Source organism: Rhea americana, unplaced genomic scaffold (assembly GCF_003343005.1).
Source record: "Rhea americana isolate MKP2758 unplaced genomic scaffold, rheAme1 scaffold_50, whole genome shotgun sequence".
NCBI lineage: Eukaryota > Metazoa > Chordata > Aves > Rheiformes > Rheidae > Rhea > Rhea americana.
In genome coordinates this window covers 2599829-2618296 of record NW_028186646.1, presented here as the reverse complement: position 1 = coordinate 2618296, position 18468 = coordinate 2599829, and the positions used below count along the sequence as shown (strand labels likewise).

At 40.1% G+C, this 18468-nt stretch overlaps 1 protein-coding gene across 1 annotated transcript in view; it reads right to left on the bottom strand.

Moving 5' to 3' along the window:
• The window catches only part of ADARB2 (adenosine deaminase RNA specific B2 (inactive)), a 319117-nt gene that overhangs the window by 88800 nt on the left and 211849 nt on the right, over window positions 1–18468 (bottom strand). Inside the window, exon 3 of the mRNA XM_085317721.1 lies at window positions 12215–13122. Coding sequence (XP_085173847.1) covers window positions 12215–13122 — 908 coding nt within the window. The remainder of the gene's footprint in view (window positions 1–12214; window positions 13123–18468) is intronic.

Here is an 18468-nt window from a genome sequence, read left to right as displayed (position 1 = left end):
AGAAATAAGCTCCCAGAATACGATACGTGGCAAGGGTAGCAAAACACAGCTCTTGGTTAGCAGTGGGGCATTTTTCCCTGTTTAGGAAGGGAGAAGGGGAAAAAAGAAAATGGGCTGCTAACCCCATTAGTGCCAGTGTTTAATTTACTTGGATCAATTTCTGTCAGAGGCAGCTTTGACAGAGGCTCTTTCTTTCTTTCCTGCTGATCAGTTTGGCCTTGCTGACGTTTATCTTACGACCTGTTGTTATCACGGGCTCCCCACCAGACCCCTCCCTTTACACAAGTCCCTCCTGATCTGCAACACTGAAATCTTTGCTCAGATTTTAGCTTGATTTCAGCTCATTTTCATGACAAGAATGTTACTCTGTCTTTAAGGATGTTGGCTTTCTAAGAAACTGGAAAGAAACTGGACTTCTCCTCCCCTGCCTTTTTTTTTTTTTTTTTTTTGAGAGAGGAAGGGTTTAAGATCTCGCTACATGCAACATGTGCAAGAGAAGTTGCAGGGTTGCAGGAAAAGATGTATTTTTTTTGGGGGGGAAAATTTGCACTCGTTTTTGGCTCCTGCCTATTCATAGAAGGAAAGAGTTCAAAATATCTATGTCAAAGACTAGTAAAATCTGCATATTACTGAGCCCTTTTTTTACGTATGCAGGATTTAAAAGGAAAACTTGTGCTGTAGCTTGCCAGTGTTTCGGGGAATGCTATTCATTTATTCCCTGTTAATGTTCTCAGAACATGGTGACAGCAGCAGCCGCATCCCTCATGTACTTTAATTTCTCTTGAAGTCCAAATGTAAAACATGCAGCTGAAGGTTCTTGCTCTGGAGAAGTAGAGGGCATGCTCTATCATAATGATTGTTAGGATTATGAACAAAAATACCCTCCACTTTAAAAATAAATAAATAAAAAAGAAAATCAAAAAAAAAAAAAGAAAAAAAAAAAGGAACGAGAGAAAAGACTACCTTCTGCTTGGGGTTTATATGGCAACCTAGACACTTTACAGTTTTCTTTTCTAGAGATTATGTGAATTTATGAGTCAAATATCTGTTTATCTAGCAAAGAAATACATTTTTAACACATCCTGTTGTCTTCTCCACTTAACAGCCAACTCCTAGAGGCACAATGGTAAATACAAATCATGGACACCTGAAGCAGTGCTGATACTTGCCTAAATAGCTATTACTGGCTTAGGCCATATAGAAACCCAAATAGATGTGTATGAATTATGACCAGAGGGAATGTGCTACCGCATTAAAGAAGGTATATTTTTGAAAAAGACAGGCACAAAATGGGAAAAAACATTTCTGTGTCAAGAAGTCATACCTGCTATTCTGGTAACGTCCATGTAACTCTGTACTATGATCTCTAAGATGAACTTTGTAACGAGATCCCCCAGGTCATCAAATGCCAAAGAGACACTCTAGGACACCAGAGCTATTACCAGAAGACAGTGCCGGAAAGTCACAGCAGACAGCCTACATTAATAAGACAAYGTTAACTCCCCCCGTGGATACCAGGTATAGATGCTGGATGACCTTGAGCATCCATCACCACAAAAGGCAGCAAGCTACAACTATGTTTTAACGTGTTGCCAACCCTGGCCAGGAAATGCAAAACCCCTGTGCTGAGCTCAAAGGTTGCTGATATATATGATCCATGCACACACATGTGCCAGGACTTATTCTTTTCGGAGGGGCTGATAATTGCCTTTAGCATCTGTGAAGATGGCTTCTAGAGTGGTGACCCTCCCGTGACATACCTCGCTCCATGTTATCACCAGCACTGTTAGTATACTGATCTTTTATTAGTGTTATTATAGGGCACTGTTTTAGGTGAATCATACCACTATTCCAGGTGGTACAACTGTTAACTTTTGGCTGCTGGGGACAGTTTGGGGCTATCTAATTTGTTTCCATTTTCATTTGAATTGCTGACACCCAGACACAGAGATTTGAGTGGCTCAGATTTGTGTCTTCTGGGGTTCATCCAGTGAGCTCATCTGTCCCCCTCGTCGCTGCTATGACCATGAGCCTTCAAGGAACTTGACTTTATGGCTGTTATGTTATCAGACACTGCTCCCTTTTATTTTCTAGCTCTGCTTTTTTGGGCCGCTGAACACTTTTGGCCAATGACTTGGTTTGTAGAGGGTTTCTGACCAGCATGACCAGATTTAAATATAAATACTCAATTTCTACTCATCTCTCTGATTCTGATTCTCTGCAATGACCAGTACAACCAAGCCCTAACAGCTTAATTATGTTGCTATTATGAACTATTGTTCCGTATTATGAGTGTGCATGGATCATTAGGCATTGAGAGTCAGAGTGACTCGTGTGTGTATCAAGGAGACTGGAAGAAAAGAGGGGGTTGACTGGAGAGTAATGAGTTTATTCTCCAATATCCCTGAGAGGATTGTTCCTTAAAAGTATAGTGCAGAGTTGATTTGGATAAAAACTAATTATCAAACATGAAATGAAGCCAGTGTTGCAGACTTCACCCTCCCCTCAAGACCTTGGAGACTCACATTATTCATTGCGTTTAACCTAATAAAGCAGTGACCCACATAGGAAGGAAGGGAGTTGACTGTAATTATTTCTGTGAGTAATAGCGCCCAGTTCATAGAAGAAGCCCTAAAAATACGGACTCAACAATGAAATGAAAAAAAGAAGTGGGACTTCTAGGTTATTTCCCTGAATAAATTGAAGCACATTCATTCTGTTCATTTGACCCAAGTGTATTTGTTTAGGCAATATTCTGTCTCTACTTTCAGTTTTTAGAGGTGAGCTGGATAAAGACAGTGAGAAGAAATAGCACCCAAGGAATTTATAGAGCAAACCAGWGTGGCTTCAGTAACACGGGTTCATTTGTGGGACTTCTTAGTGTAGCACTGATTTTTAAGGTAAGACTGTATGAATTCATAAGGTTTGATTACTTGGCTAGTGCCTGGCAGTAGGTGTGATGAAGAGATTAAGAGTAATCACAGGTGCTTTCATCTCAAACATCTAAAACAGTACAGAAGTCAATTAGGAAGTAATTCTTAGTTTTCTTGAAACTAAACTTTGACWATCTGTTAGAAAACATAAAGGATAAAAAAGCAGCATAATTTTTTCTAAAGGTAATACTGAAATATTTAAGATGGAGGAGAAAATCCTGAAGGAGGAAGAAAGGTTTATGGYTGCCTTAACATGTTATATTTCTTGGAATTCAGTCTAAGAAGCTGATGAGTATCATGGGATGTACAGAATATTGATTTTTTTTTTTAGCTGAGTAGAACTTTGTGATGAAAGGAGATGGATAATTTACCTGCTTTCCCATTAAATATACAAAATTATCTCCCATTTATGTTTTTCAAGAGTTCATAGAAATATTTTATCGTAACAAAGGTTCACATCATGCATCACACATGTGGAAAAAAAAGAAAAACTTGCTCTAATTTTGCTGCCATCAGAAAGCCAAACTGATCTCAAATAAGATGTTCATATAAAGAAAGCACTAAATGAACAACAAGGTTTTTACTTTCTAAAAGAACTTCAATTCGTAGGAGCCAGTTCTCTACTTTCGTTTGGTCGTACCAATGTCTTGTATTGGTAAATAGATAGAGCGCATTATATATCCATTATGACAACAACTCTGAAGTCTTTTCTGTCCATTAGCTTTGAACAATCCTAAAATTAAAGTCCTATATATGTTCCATATATTGAACATTTTGTGACATGCATAAGCACTCTACTATGTGTGTATGCATACGTACATTCCTTTCACGTTACAGTATGCCTGAATAGTTTAGCTGAGGTCAAAGGGGAATGAAAAATGTTGTTTTTCTCTGAAACTACTATACAAATGCACTGTTTAAACACTAACAGATGCAACAAAATAATAAAAAAAATAGTTTTACATTATCCAGCACTCAGGGAGAAGTCCATTTACTTCTCACAAAAAGTCCCTGGAGTGCTGAGGGAACTGTTGGCTCTGAACTATGGCTATTCCAAGGGCCCTGGCATTCTGTTTCACCCCTCACTCTCCTTGCATTGCAATAGTGTATGTAGTTGGCACAAGCACCACGAGAGGGAGTTAGTCATCGTAAAATACACAGTGGTAGTTTGCTTCTGATACTCTGCTCATAGAAGGAAAAAAATCTGTCTGAATAATTAAGGCTTCCTAGATGTGACTACAGATAAAAATAGATAAAGACTGCAATTTTGGCATGCCTGTAACACTCCAGCTCATACAGCGAAGGCTTTGCATGGAACTCGACCAAAGAAAAATTCACTCCGGGTGCTTGTATTACAGCTCCATTTAGTGGAGCAGAACGATCACGGCTTGTATTAAGTAGATAATAATGAAGCATCATAAACAATACGAGGATGCAAGTCCAGGAGGAAGCTGGAGCTTTAATGAGGTCCAGCTTGCCGGGAGCTTTTTGAAGTGTCCCTAGCTCACTTACACCGCCAGAAAGCAACAAAGGCACCTCTGACAGCTGTAAGAGTGTCTGGTTTAGAAGGAAGCTTTATGTGTCGATGACTCCAGACTGGGATTCAGCTTTTATGTACTAACTACCTCTGCTKGCTGCCTGAGCCCTAATCATTCTCAACAAACTCTCTCCCCACAATGCTTTGTACAAATAATAATTCTTCACAAATCAGATCCACAGCATCAGCTTCCTGCATAGGTGAGTCTGGTTCATAGCSGTAAATAACAGAAGTTAGCGGATTCCACACTGTGTCTCACTATCCATTTTTAAAAAGCAATCTCTGCTCTGAAGAAAAGAAGTCAAACACTGGTTTTGCAGACATATAGATGGAATCATGTTTTTACTATTACGCGAGCAGCCAAGTCAAGCAGCTAAATCAGATTCACCCCTTTCTAAATGCACTTTAATTACCTCTAGGTCTTTTCAGATTCTTTATAAAGGAAAATAAGATATTTTTAATTTGTTTTCAGAGAGCTATGAAATTTTGACTTGCTTTTAAATATTTTTTAATATAAACATATATATACATACACATATACATACTAATTTGAGGAAAAATGCCTTTTGTTTATAAAGCTTTGGTTTAGTATCTTCTTGAAGATACTAAAATTATTCATTCATTTCTTAAATGGGTATGAGCCATTAATTAACTATCACCCTCATTACAGCTGTCTTATACTGCTTGTCTAGCTAATAGTAGTTATTTGGACTTCCACACCTCTGTCAAAAGTGTTTAGTTTAGCATATCCAGTGCGCTGAAAGTCCTGAGCACGCTCTATATCACGCAGGACTCAAAGCCTTATATGCTCAGTACATTACAGTGGAGGTGGCAGAGTAATTAAGCTCATGCTATGTCAGCACCGGGAGAGCCTTTTGGGCTCCTACTGAAGGCTACTCCTAGCTAACCTGGTTGTCTGGGAAGTCAAAGGTGCTGGGAAGTGACACTGACCACATCGTTCCCTATGGAGCTATACTGCACTTTGACCATACTGGTCCCGTGGGCCATACGTCTGGGCTACATCTCTGAGTCCAGAGTCTGAAATACAGGAATGACTCTACCCTTGCATGCCACGGCAGTGACTCTTCTCCTGAGGGAAGCAATCCCATCACAGCCATGCTGCCTCCTTGCCTCTGTAGGAGCTTGGAGAGCCAAGCTACCTGCCATGGCTGCCAAGGAGAGTACGAGGGTGGGATGGACCCAGCTTCTGTGTGGTGAGATGTGGAAGAGGAGTGTGGCCCTCCAAGAAGTAGCTTTCACCTTTCTCATTTTCCAGTAGAAGCTGGGCGGCAAGCCCAGTTTTCAAGGCTCTCCCATGACCCTGCATCCCAGATGCTCTTTCTTTGCCTCCATCCCTTGTGTCATGAGTGACCTGGGCCTGCAGAGGCCTCAGTCCCTCRTTATCTGGGCTGCTGAGAAGTCTTGAGCAAGTGGTGGTGAGGGAAAGGAAGCTGGGGTGYGAGAGAGCGGGGATGAGATGTTCTCACACATTCACCCCACCTCGCCCACGAGCAAAGCAGACTTGYTCCTGCACACTAGCATGCACCTTGCTGCAGCGAAGCCTGTCAAACAGCACCACAACATGTGGCAAACTGCGTGGCTAGGTTGTTACCACAGCAGGAATGCTCCTGCTGCATTCGGCTCTGTTTGCATGGGTAAGATTGATATGCCGTTTCAGATGCATATTCCTGCAGTGAGTGCTTTGTGCAGACGGCTGCTCTCGTTCTTTTGGCAGGCAAAAATCACAGTCTTGCCATTTCCAGACTGAAAGCATATGACCTCCCTGCTACGGGCTCGCTGAATAGCTCTAGTACCCAAAACAGTTCCTTGGACACTGAGAGGCAGTGGCACCCGCTCCCTCAGACAGCCCTTAGCAGCATCTTCAACACAGGTTAAGGTGAGCTCATTCTTCTACAAGACAGAAGGAATAGCCTTGTCTCCAAGTTCCTTGCATTCACTCATTTGTCTGTCTATAAACTACCTGTTATCACTTATTTTATCATAACAGAGATTTAGGAACTGCTGAGATCATGGGAATGAGCTTACCCTTCCTTTACTGGGGGCTATGCCAAGCTAAATTCCCCTGCGTTTGCCAAGGGCAGGTACTCATCACCTAGCTGATGCAAAATAATGTGTTGTTTTGCAGCAATGATTATCTTTCCAGGTATAAACCCCTCAGTGTGGCTGCATGTATGTGCTGATATTATGATAGCGAGAGGGCAGAGGCCTTTCTACCCTGTTAGTTCTTTTCCTCTGATCCTGAGTAGGTAGCCCTTCTGCATCTCCCCTTGATTTTGCATGGATTATACACATTAAAACCTGGTAGTTTCTTCATCTAAGACTCTAATTGTAATCTCTTTGTGACAATAATCATTTTTTATGTTGGGCTTGTATGGAGGGTGAGGAGGCGGTCCTGGTTCCTCAACWGTGAGCCTAGAAGTGACTGCAATCTTATTAGCAGCCAGGATAATAATAACAGTATCCAGTGCAATAATGCAGTGCATCTAAATTGGTTCTTTTGACATTGTTTTCCTTAAGAAACCGTAATCCTATAAATGTCTTGACTGCCCGTTGCTCTGATTATAAAAAGCAACTTTCCCACCTACAGAGATTCAGGAATAGAAAGCTGAAAAAAAAAGGCTATATTGCAGAGGCATTTCTCTGGTCCCTGCCATTTCCCTCTCTTGCACCTCTCTGGATTTCTTTGTATAGTAGATGGAGAAAGTTATAAAAATTGTAGCTGGTCACTTGTCTAGACAAAGCTGTTCATGTAAACACATTGGAATGGCTTCTCAAAACTCAGTGCCTAGCTACATGCTGTCCCTCTTTGCACCAGAGTCAGATCTATCACTGACAACCCCTTCCCCAGCTTAATTGCAACACAGGTGAGAGGGCATGGTTGCAAGGCAGTTGGCAAATGAGGATAGTTAGAGAAATAAAGTGAAGGAGGCAGGGACAACTGATACTGCATGAAAATAAAGTCTATTTTAAAACACACAAAGAAACAGGCTTTTCTTGGGAAATGGATCGTAGGCTGGGCTTTTTCATACACCACAGTGGTTATGCTTCATGTGACATTGCTCACTAAGGTTACACTGAAGTCAGCTGGTGGGAACCTGCACACTGTGCTGAATCAGTGCAATGGGGATACCCAGATTGCTTTGGTCTGCAAATGAGGCTTATGGCAAATATRGGATTTAACTGGATTCAAATGGTTAGCCTTACTTGCAGAAGGAAAAAGTCCTGTTTCTTTCTGATGACACACACACTACCCAAGAAGGTTATATTTAAATAAAAAAAATGGTTACTGCTTTGGAGGCTCCGGCTGTGAACCAGCAACGGCAGTGTTAAGCAACTGCAAAGCAAAGTGAATGCAATTTTCACACTTATTCATTTTTAATTTCAGTCCATTTGAAATCTAAGCACCCCTCTATTACTAATTTGTTATGGCAATATTAATTAATAGTTCTGCTCTACAGCAGCAAGAATGTTGTTTAGACTGAATGAGATAGATTAGAAGGAGTACAAGATTAGAAAAACAATCTGTAAACTGGTCAGATGCTGTTGGGGGTCACCTTGATTTCCCGAAATGAGCACACTGTACTCTGAAAGTCTGGGAATGTATGAACAGATTTCTACCGGAGCAGACTCATTAAGGCTGGCTGGCTCAGCACCTTTCACTGTTGTCTCCTATTTTGGATTACAAGAATATTAGCTCCCAGGGGAGGCAAAACAATTGTCAGACTGCCATGAAGGTTGATAATCAAAGAAATTACATATTATTTCATGGGCATTGTGAGTTTATACCAACTATGTTAGGAAACAAGTGGTGACTTAGAGAAGGCACACAATGACGTGTTGTGATTTCCATTCTCTTGACTCACTTTATATCTGTTGTTTTTCATCAGTTTAGCAGATATCCCACCTCCTTTCTTGGATACTATGATCAACATGTTATGCTCACTCTCAAACTATCAGTAGCAATTATTTCTTGCAATTCAGTGGCATAGCATGGATAGTAGTCCTAGTTTGAAGAATGGTAGTAGCTGGTAGATTGATGGGCAAATCCTGTGACCATTTCAGCTATCTTGGACTATCCCGGCTACCTCCTATTTACAAAAGGGCTCAGTTCTCCAAGCCATTGTTGTACCTATTTAAGGAGCACAGAAGTGGATCAAAGCACTGTTGAGATCTGTAAAGAAGCCATAATCTGAATTACATATTGTTTTTAAATTATGGGATTAAAAAATGTTCCTATTACAAAGTGTGATATGTTTTTGTTAATTTGGGGGGGTATACTTTTGCAGTCAGCCCCAGAATACTATGGAACAATCACAGAGTAGAAATCAGAGGCACAGTGATTTTTCTTTTAAGAAAGCATCAATGATGTACAACATTATAACTGTTTCACAATGGAATTTCAGCCTTGGCAGGTGAGGAGCAGGAGAGGCAGCTGAAGAAGCAAGCTGGACTGCAACAGCCCCAGGGAATTCAGCTATTCTTGCTTTGCTGTTCTTGCATTTTCTTGTTTTGCCTGAAACAGAAGGGATCAAGGTGGGGGATTTTATATCTATGCTCTCCATTTCCTGGAGATTCAGGAAGCCTCCGGCATATGCACTACCTATCAGGACAGGCTGGAGCATATTGCGGTTCTTTTGACATTTTTAGAGCGAAACTCTTTGGTCAGCACAAGAAGTGCCCGTTAGGCTAAGGTATGCCCTAGGGCCAGGCAGGAGTGGCAGGTACCTGCTGGGCATTTTGATGAGCAAGGCACAAATGTCAGAGGTCTAGAGGTCCAGTTCACAAGGACATTTGAACTCTTTTGACACTTCCTCAGACACAGGGAAATTCGTAAGTTCAGTAGAACTGGACTACCACTGTTAAGAGATTTCTGGTCTTTCCTATTTGCAATTAGGCCAAACACCTGCCTGCTGAAGCCACTGATAAGAGCAAGGGCAGCAGGAATGTGCAGACATGCAAAGGTGGAATACTATGTGTAAGGGACAACCACAGAGAYAAAACGTACTCATGAATCCTATAAAATATTGAAAATATACGTGAAACTGTTATTATACTGGATCTAGTTTGCTTTTCCCTATTATTGAGTTAACTATCTGATACCCTGACAAGTAAGATGAAGTACAGAAAAAGAGTGGGCGGCTGGATAAGACATTAGTTACTTCTTATTCTGTGGAGAAATTTCAAAATCTATCTCTAAGCCATTTGAGTTTTGGGGTACTCTCCTGCACTTAAACAGACTTGGATACCAACAAGATATTTCTATTGGAGGCCTACTGAAACAGGAGTAGGCATAGCTTTGAAAATGTGGTTTGAAGTGTATCCTTGAAAACTTGACTCATAGAGGTTCAGGGAGACAAGGAAGAGCTGAAACAACTTTTGGGGCAGCTTATTCTGACCACAGTTCAATGAGAACAACACTCTCACCAATACAGTTACCACCAAAAGTTGACAAAACAGCCAGATGAGCTGAAGTACTCAGCAAAGAAAGTCACTTGATGAGATATTGTAAAATATAATAAGAACAAGTAAAGATGTTTCTGGTTTCAATGCTTAAGCTATAGCCCAGCTGTTGTCTGTGGAAATCTGTCTGTTAGTTTCAGTGGAATTTAGATTATGACTGAAGTGAGTAACATGAACATGGATTTTGTGTCACGGCTCCTGTATTTATTGGTGAAAGTAGAGAAGTAAGCAGAAATCAGTCTTAGAGTTTATCTCTCAATTAACATGTTAAATTCTAGCATTAAAAGTGTCTGACTAATCTTTTAGTTAGGAAATACACAACCACTCAAAAAATACTGACAGAGAAAGTTCAATGACATCTTTTTGCTGACATTTATACTTCCAGAACAGTCAGAAGATGAAGATAAGATGTGCATCAGTCACCAGAAAAGAAAAGAGAATATAAAAAAGAAAATACACCCTGAAGAATATGTGTGTTGCCTTGTGAGCAATTTGGGACTCAGGTAAGATGTAATATTCAGGTGGAAGATGATTTAGAAACCAAGCACAGACAGACTGTGAACTAAAGTAATGATACTTGTGGTGCCATCTCAGAACACAACAAACCATCATCCCGTGATGGTAGGTTTCTTAGTTCATGGTATTTAACTGCTGATCCACCCAGCAAAGTTCACTGGGAACCACAAGGCAATAAATAAGATGGTAGGAGGGATTCTTCTTTATATCCAGTTGCTAGGTTTTCATGGGGCAGGATAGGCATGTTCTTCAAAACAAACTTTACCTTTTACAAAATTGATTAGCACAGGAAACTGCATAGGGGAAACTGCATAAATCTCTCATTTAAATCTCATTCACCATTCAGAGGGATACTGTGAGGAAGAAACTACCAGATTAGCTGAGACTTCTAAAACATGTGCAAAGCACTGTGAAGGCCTTTTTTTTTTTTTTTTTTTTAATTAGATTGTTCTCCCATTGGTACATAAGAGTTTACTAATGTGAATTAAAGGGAAAGAGAGGGAGGATTATCATGTATTTTAGAATTTCTTACATTTCTTACATTTCCTTTTTGGAAACATAAGAAGGGAACTTCTGGTTCACCAAATATAATTCCTGGAAACTGCAGGCAGTCATACCTCATAAAGGATTTATTTCCTGATCAAACTCCCTCTTGCTAATGAACATTTTTACTAATGTTAATGAGAATTGCTACTAATAATTTGCATTTACACACTACTTAAGGATCTTAAAGTGTTCTTTCATAAAATATGCCCATTTTTTAGACAGGGATATTGGATTTAAATGACTTGCCTAGGGTCTCACAGCAAGCCAGCAGTGAAATGGCTCTTAGGGCTCCTAGTGCTTTGCATTAAATCCTGGACATTAACAACTTCCTTCGTAAAGGGAGCTTTGTAGTGGTGGATCACCTCCTAGTGCTGGTGGATCAAACCTTTTAGGACAGTGCAAGCAAACCAAGAAATTAATTGAACCTATGTAACGCTTCTCAGGGTCTGCAAATCCTGACTTTCTTTGAACCTAGAAAATTGACACAAGTCTGAGCATGCAATGCTAAGATAGCCTTTGGCATACAACCAACTATGAAATTTTGATTCACTAAATATGTACCTCAGATCTATATTTTCTATATGAATACATCAGTAATCTCTACATTTGTTCCAYGAAAACTTCAGAGCTTTAACCATTTCTAGTACTGCTAGAGATATTTTTGAAAAAAAAAAATAGACCTGTAATAAAAATCCTTTAACTTTTCTTGCAGTCGAATTGCCAGGAGAGTTGCTCTGACAAAAGCACATTCCTTGTCATTACTAACTCCTTTGAATGGCACTGTCCTCAGCAAACATTAACTCTAAAAGGAGAATATGGGGCATCCTATTGCCTCTTGTTTATGGATTTCTTTCTATCGAGAAAGAGGCAACACTACAAAACAACCTGCTTTTTCCACCTGTGTCAATGTCATCATTCTCTCAAGGAAACTGAAATGTTGAGATTTCCCCTGCATTCTGCCTTCTCATCTATGTCCCTAATGGAAAGGCCTGAAAATCGTACCCGGTGATTTTAAGATACAATTTTTAAGCCTTTGCTGTAGCATGTGGCTGTTTTTATGAGAAAAGAGCTTAATTGCAGCACGGTACTTACTATAATTTCAGAGGAGGCCTCTCACAGAACAATAACAGCTATAACGACCCAGATCACATTAATCTACAAAATTCCTCCAACTCGGTGGTGGCTACCTGAGAGCTCTCACCTGTGGCAAATGGTTACATTTACTCCTGCTGGGAATGTGGCTGGGCAGCCGAATGTTAAAGAGGGCCTGCAGAGCAGCTTGTGCTGCTTGGCCTTTTGCCAGCTTCTTGCTACGTCCTGAGCCTTCAAATGTTCTCCCGTCCACTCGCACTGCCATCACAAAGCTCTTGATGTGCTGCTTCTCCACGGTCTCCGACAGGCAGACGTACCGCAGCCCCGATCGCAGCTCATTTAGCAGCACCACTGGGTTCTTCTCGCTCTCCGCTTTGGATGCCATCTTGTGCTTGTTTTGCTTACTGTGGCCCATTAAGTCCAATGTATGGCAGAGTAACCTCCCATGTCGATAAGCAGTGGAAAGCAATTCATTATTAACTGGGTTATAGACTGAAAAGTCCTTGCTGTGTGTAGATGGTTCAAACTCCTTGAACAGAGTATCTGGAAAGTCTGCCTGATCAGAGGTAAAGTCCGTGGATGGATTAATACAGTTCCCCATGGCAAAGTGAGCTTGGCATGCGTTTGGGAACTGAACGAAAGACTTCAAAGCTAGCTCTGCTGCACGCATTTTGGCTTTCTTTTTTGTGGGTCCTGTACCTTCAAACGTAAGTCCATTTACTTCTACAGCGACAGCAAAGACTGGAGCGTGCACTGGACCTGTCTGGGAAACCATTTTGTATTGTAAACCTGGTTTAAGTTCATGTAGCTGAACCAGAGCATTCTTTGGTGTCACTGACCATGAGACTTTCTTCCAGATGAGTTGGAGTTTACAGAAATGGCCATTGTTGCCTTCCTCTAAGGGTCTTTTTCTCTTACTGCTAGATGTTCCTCCTCTTGCCCTCTCACTAGAGGATATTGGATGATCCTCCAGGTTGCCAATGTTTCGATTTTCCTTTACTTCTGCACTGCTGGTACCTGTCAGTAAAGAAGAAAAAGAACTCACAGTTGTCATCACAGTAGCTGACGTCATGTCGAGGGTTGGCAGAATAGCCAAAAAATTTAAAAAAGAGCTAATGATAGAAATTTTATGAAGGAAAATGACATGTTTGCTTGGCCTTCTTTGAGGGGGAAGATATAACAGTTTTCTTCAAACATCTATATAACGGTTCCTTTATTTGTTATAGTACAGACTGTCAACACGTCCTGAATGATTATTTTTCCCCAAAGTACTACTTGTATTAGTCATTAACTGCCTGTTCTAAAGAGRTTACATCATTCAAAGAGGAAGCATATATGATGTCATGTGACTGAAATGAACTACTGCATTCACGGTGAATAATTACTAGTAGAAAATGAATAGTTTGCAAAGATCCCTTAGTCTGAGATTCGTTCCAAAATCCATGTGGGCAAATGCTCATGCACACATTATTAGAAATCAAAAATGATCCACAAATGAATCATAAATAGAAAAATGGGCAAGTGCATTGAATAATTTATTTTCAATGAATAAATTGACCAGCTCTACTCACAACATAGGCTCTTGTGTTGCTAACAACACGAATCCAGCCTAAGAAATGATCACATAGACCTTCCTCACATTTGAAACTATAATTTGTTCTGGATTCAGATTCCAGTTTAATATGTGAGAATTTTTCTGTCAAGTTCAATTTCAGATACTCTTAGCTCCTTCATCAGCAATAACTAATACTGCAGAAATTCTAGATAAATCTAAATCAGACTAAGAGAGCCRGAGCATCATGGCGGGAGTAATTACTGATGTAAAGGATGATCTGTGTCAAGCAAAAGCAATGGGAGAGTGTGACTGCCATGAAACACTGTTGTGTTGGGCGAAGGGAATGAAATGACAGCCTGGAGCTACAGAGGGAGCACTCTGGGGTCGGCAAGCCAATGAATCTCATGTTGCTCTCAACTACACTTGTGCTACACCTGTGCTGCAAGGCAGTATTCTTTGCTGCAGAGCATGTATGGCTGAGAATGGAGATTCATCTCACTGATGTTCTGAATGAGAAGGAAAACATGCTGCTCTCTCAATAAGCATCTTACAGCATTTCTATCATTTTGGATGGGTTTGTCTAAATGTATTTCTCTGACACATCCTCTGCTCCTTCTGTGCCTTGCTTGGGGCAGAGACAAAGTTGGGGAAGTAAACATGAGTTTAATCAACCTGTGAAGCAACCCTTTCCTGGGGCTATGCACCTGATCCCTTTCAGACCAAAATACTGCCTGGCTGATGGCATATATTCCAACAAGCATTTCTCATGGAGCTTTTCCCATGTTTTGTTATTGTCAGAAAAGAGCGTGACACCTGTGGTAACTGCGTGAGTCCCAAGCCCAGAGAAGGTCCCTGCAGTCCTTAGAAGACAGTGAAGGTCCTTCCACAATCTACAGGGTTTTGGCCGCTACAACTCTCTTCCTCTCCACCCTGACACACAGTCCTGCTGCAGGGGTTGAAGTGGTTAGCTGCCTGCCGAGACTGCAGAAGCTTCTGCTGGAGCAGAGTGACTGTGCCACAGCCCGGAGTGAGGCTGTGGCTGACAGAAGCCTGAAGCTGCAGAGAATTACGTAGAACCAACCATGCTAACGCCTCCCTTACATCCCAATGAAAAATGGGCAGGCTGTGCCTCTATTAAATGTCAAAAGACTTTTTGCCATCAGAGCAATAGGACTTCATTCAGGCCAGCTCTTCTACAGGAAGCAGTTCAGTTTAACAAAAACCGTGACACTTGCATGCGTGGCAGCCCCTTTGCAGGACTGAAGCTTTAGGCTCCCTTTCCTAAAAACACGTTGGCACACAATAAGCCTGCAGCCTGTGTCCGYATTTCACCAGTTACTTGCTTAACTCCGTATATGTGCTGAAATGCTTTGCTGATGAAGAAGGTGGACTGACAAATTTAGGTCTTAGTGACTACTTAATTTTTACTTTCTAAAGCTAAGGGGGGAGAATGAAGACAGGTCAGGAAGGAAAGAAAAAGAAATACATAATAGAAAAAGAAGTTTCACTATATGGCATTCAGTCATACAAAATGTGAAATCTTTAAAACAGGCTCACTGGAAATAAGACATTTAAAAGGTCAAATTAAATAATACACAAGGAAAACATAGTCTTTTGTTGTTGAGTTCACAACTCTATTTATGGAAGCTCTGAACCGAGGGGGAAGGAGATGCCAGCTTTAACTTTGCTTTGCAATGACTTGGGCTAGATATTTTCCTCTGTGATTCTATCTCATGTTTCAATCCCACTTAGAATACAACTCTTTGTTTGCAAGGACTTTTTTTGTTTGTTTAAAGGGTATTTTCTTTTGACTCAGATATGCTTTTTTGAGGGAAGCAGGTTTGGTTCTGTATTTCACACCTCCTCTCTCATCTTACCTAATAGGTTTTTACAGACCCAATTACGGTACATAATGATATTGAAGTCAGGAAGCATGACATGAAAGATAACTCTTGCTTCACACTATACTCAGGTTTGAAAAGAACTTGTATTGATTATGCACCACTGAATAGGAAAACTGAGGGCGTTATTTGTATTTATAATTTACATTGTTTTTTTCCAGCTATTTTTCCTTTCATAATCAGAGTACTATGAATTTGTGAACAAGAATGTGTAACCTTAGCATCTTATCTTAATCACTGTCACTAACATAGTGATTAACTAAAACCATGGCAACATAAAAATATACTTTTCTTGTTTGTCTTGAAATTCTGTATAAGGAACTGTCTAGTCTAGGTTTTGGGGAGAAAGGAATTCACACTGTTGTAACTAAAAAAATGCAGTGATGTCGGTGTTAAACTTTCAAGGGCCAGACACAAACAATACCTGGGAAAAAGCYTGGTCTTCCTGAAGGTGATGTGTATATTTATGGTATGTTTTGGCATAGTTACACTGATGGAAATCCACGCAAATGTCCTCACATCCAACCAGATTCCAAGAGGACCCGATTCTGGAACACTGATTAATAACTCAGTTCTTCACAGATCTCAACAAGAGCAGCAGCAGGCCCAAAGTCACCTATGTCATGTAAATTAGAGGCCGCCTGAATTCRGCGAGTGCCTCAGAAAGTCTGTGAGCCTGATGGACTTGTGTGATATCTGACAATAGCAGGACAATGTGAAATTACTTTATACTTCCATGTACCTTTGAAATAGAAGATCTTTGAAATGTGTCTTTTATGAGACCTCTGTACAGCAGACACAAGATTACCTCTCTAATGGTGGCACATGTACTTCTATTGTGAAAATCAGACAAAGCAGGCAAATGACACCAAACTACATAAGATAAATACTGTAAGCAGCCATAATAGAAAATCACAAGCAATTTTAGAAATGAAGAGCACTAAAAGGAAAGGGGTAAGTCAGAGGATACACACAGSGAAAATGCAAAACTGTGGATCATTTTCAGTCCTGTTATCTCTCATAATGTCTTGGTCTTGATTTCCCAAAACACATCCTCTACATTTGGRRAAAAAAAGTTATAATCAAATATAGTTTTTCTATGATGAAAGGTTGGAAAATAATAAAATTGTAACAGGAGGGGGTTAAAAAAGAGAAAGAAAAATGCTACAACTTTTTGGCAATAWCTTCTACTTTACTGTGTAAAAAAAAATTGATTCTTCACTGTAATATCTCTTTGAGTAACTTTCTTCACTGATTTTTGCAGTTTTACAAGCAAGGRGAGACACTGCAATCTTATATTTACTTCAGGAATTGAATAGGAGAGAAGAAAGCAGTTAGTGAAATACGTTTATTTACGTATTTTTCCTCAGTCTTCTGTCTCCTCTTTCATGTTTTTCTCCTTTGGTCATTATGCACAGTAGAGTTAACCTAGAGAGTCTGCACCATCAAGAGCTTTTCAGAACTATAATGCATCACTAATAATGACACTGCCTATGTCTCTGGGTCATAAGGGCTCTGAAGAAYTAGCCATCCGATACTCCATGCTACATTTGAAGAGATAATATTTTTCCTGTTGAAGGTTATTCTGCTGCTAARCCAACTTCCAGGGAAGATGGGAAAGGCGAAGTAGATGGCATCTTCATTCTGGCTGGCATCTTTAATACTGAATCACAAGTAACRTTACGCTTTTGAAAAATTATGATATTGAAAAAATAATTTACAGCCTCTGTTGTATAATAAATTATGTAGATTTTATGACAGGAAGTTACTGTCTTTAGAAATGCTAGTAAAAACAGAATTCCCAGCAATGCATTTTGAATAATACAGTTTGAGCTGAAATTTTATTTTCCTGCATTAATACCTAACCCCCTTTTGACCCGCTTGTGTACAGTATRTTTTTGCTGCCCATCTGCGTCACATTGACTGTAAAGGTTAAAAGGACTGACCCCCATAATTCCTGTCATATTTGAAAGTGAAAAATTGTCACTCAGAAGCAATAGGTACGAACTTGGGAGTCAGAACGATGGTACCGTTGTTCAAGGTCAGCTCCTGCATTAATAGCAGTGTAGGGCAGGCRTCTCTGGCAGGCAAAACGTCTGTATACGATTACTGAATCCATAACAAAGGTTTGGGAACTCTTCTGCTAGGGATTTTAAGTCCATATTCTTGACTTTAAAATAATAAAGTGTAGCTAACAATAGAAATCACACTTTCCTCTCTTACATGCAAACACACAAATATATATTTTTAAATTTTCATGAAAAAAGTAAATGYGGTAAGTCTACTTAAGGAAAACCTGTCATAATAGCATTGTTACAGATGAAATTCTCCCTGCTAACTCACAGAGTTTAGGCTGTTTAAAATGATATTGTTAGAACTCCTCAGTCTGTAACAGCACACAGTGAGGGGAAACATTTGCAATGCAATGAAAACACATGGCTTTTTGCTTAAATTAAAGACTGAAAATTTGTGAAAGGTGACTGATGTTGCCTTTAGCTGATCCAAACTGAAAATACTCTGCTTTGCCCACTTTACTTTCTGCAATAACTGTGAAATCCATGTACCCATAGTGCAGCCCTTATAAATTAGAGAAATTATTCAAGTGACTTAATGACCTGACTTAGATGATACTCCAACTCTGATGCTCTCAGTCTGATTTAGCAAATAAGTACATGCAGCAAAACCTGTGTTCAGCTCTAACTAGAAATGGATTTAAGTACTTGCCTTCCTGGATCAGGACCTGATAGCTTAGCTTTAGCGTGGGGAAAATCCAAATGATACCAATGGATATGGTTTTCAAAACAAAAGCAGGGGTTCTGGTTGCCAGTGCAAGACGGTTTGGTGCTGTGAAGAAGATAGTATGGAAGATGGTATTCACTATACTCTTAAAGGCAGGGTCCCTGCCGT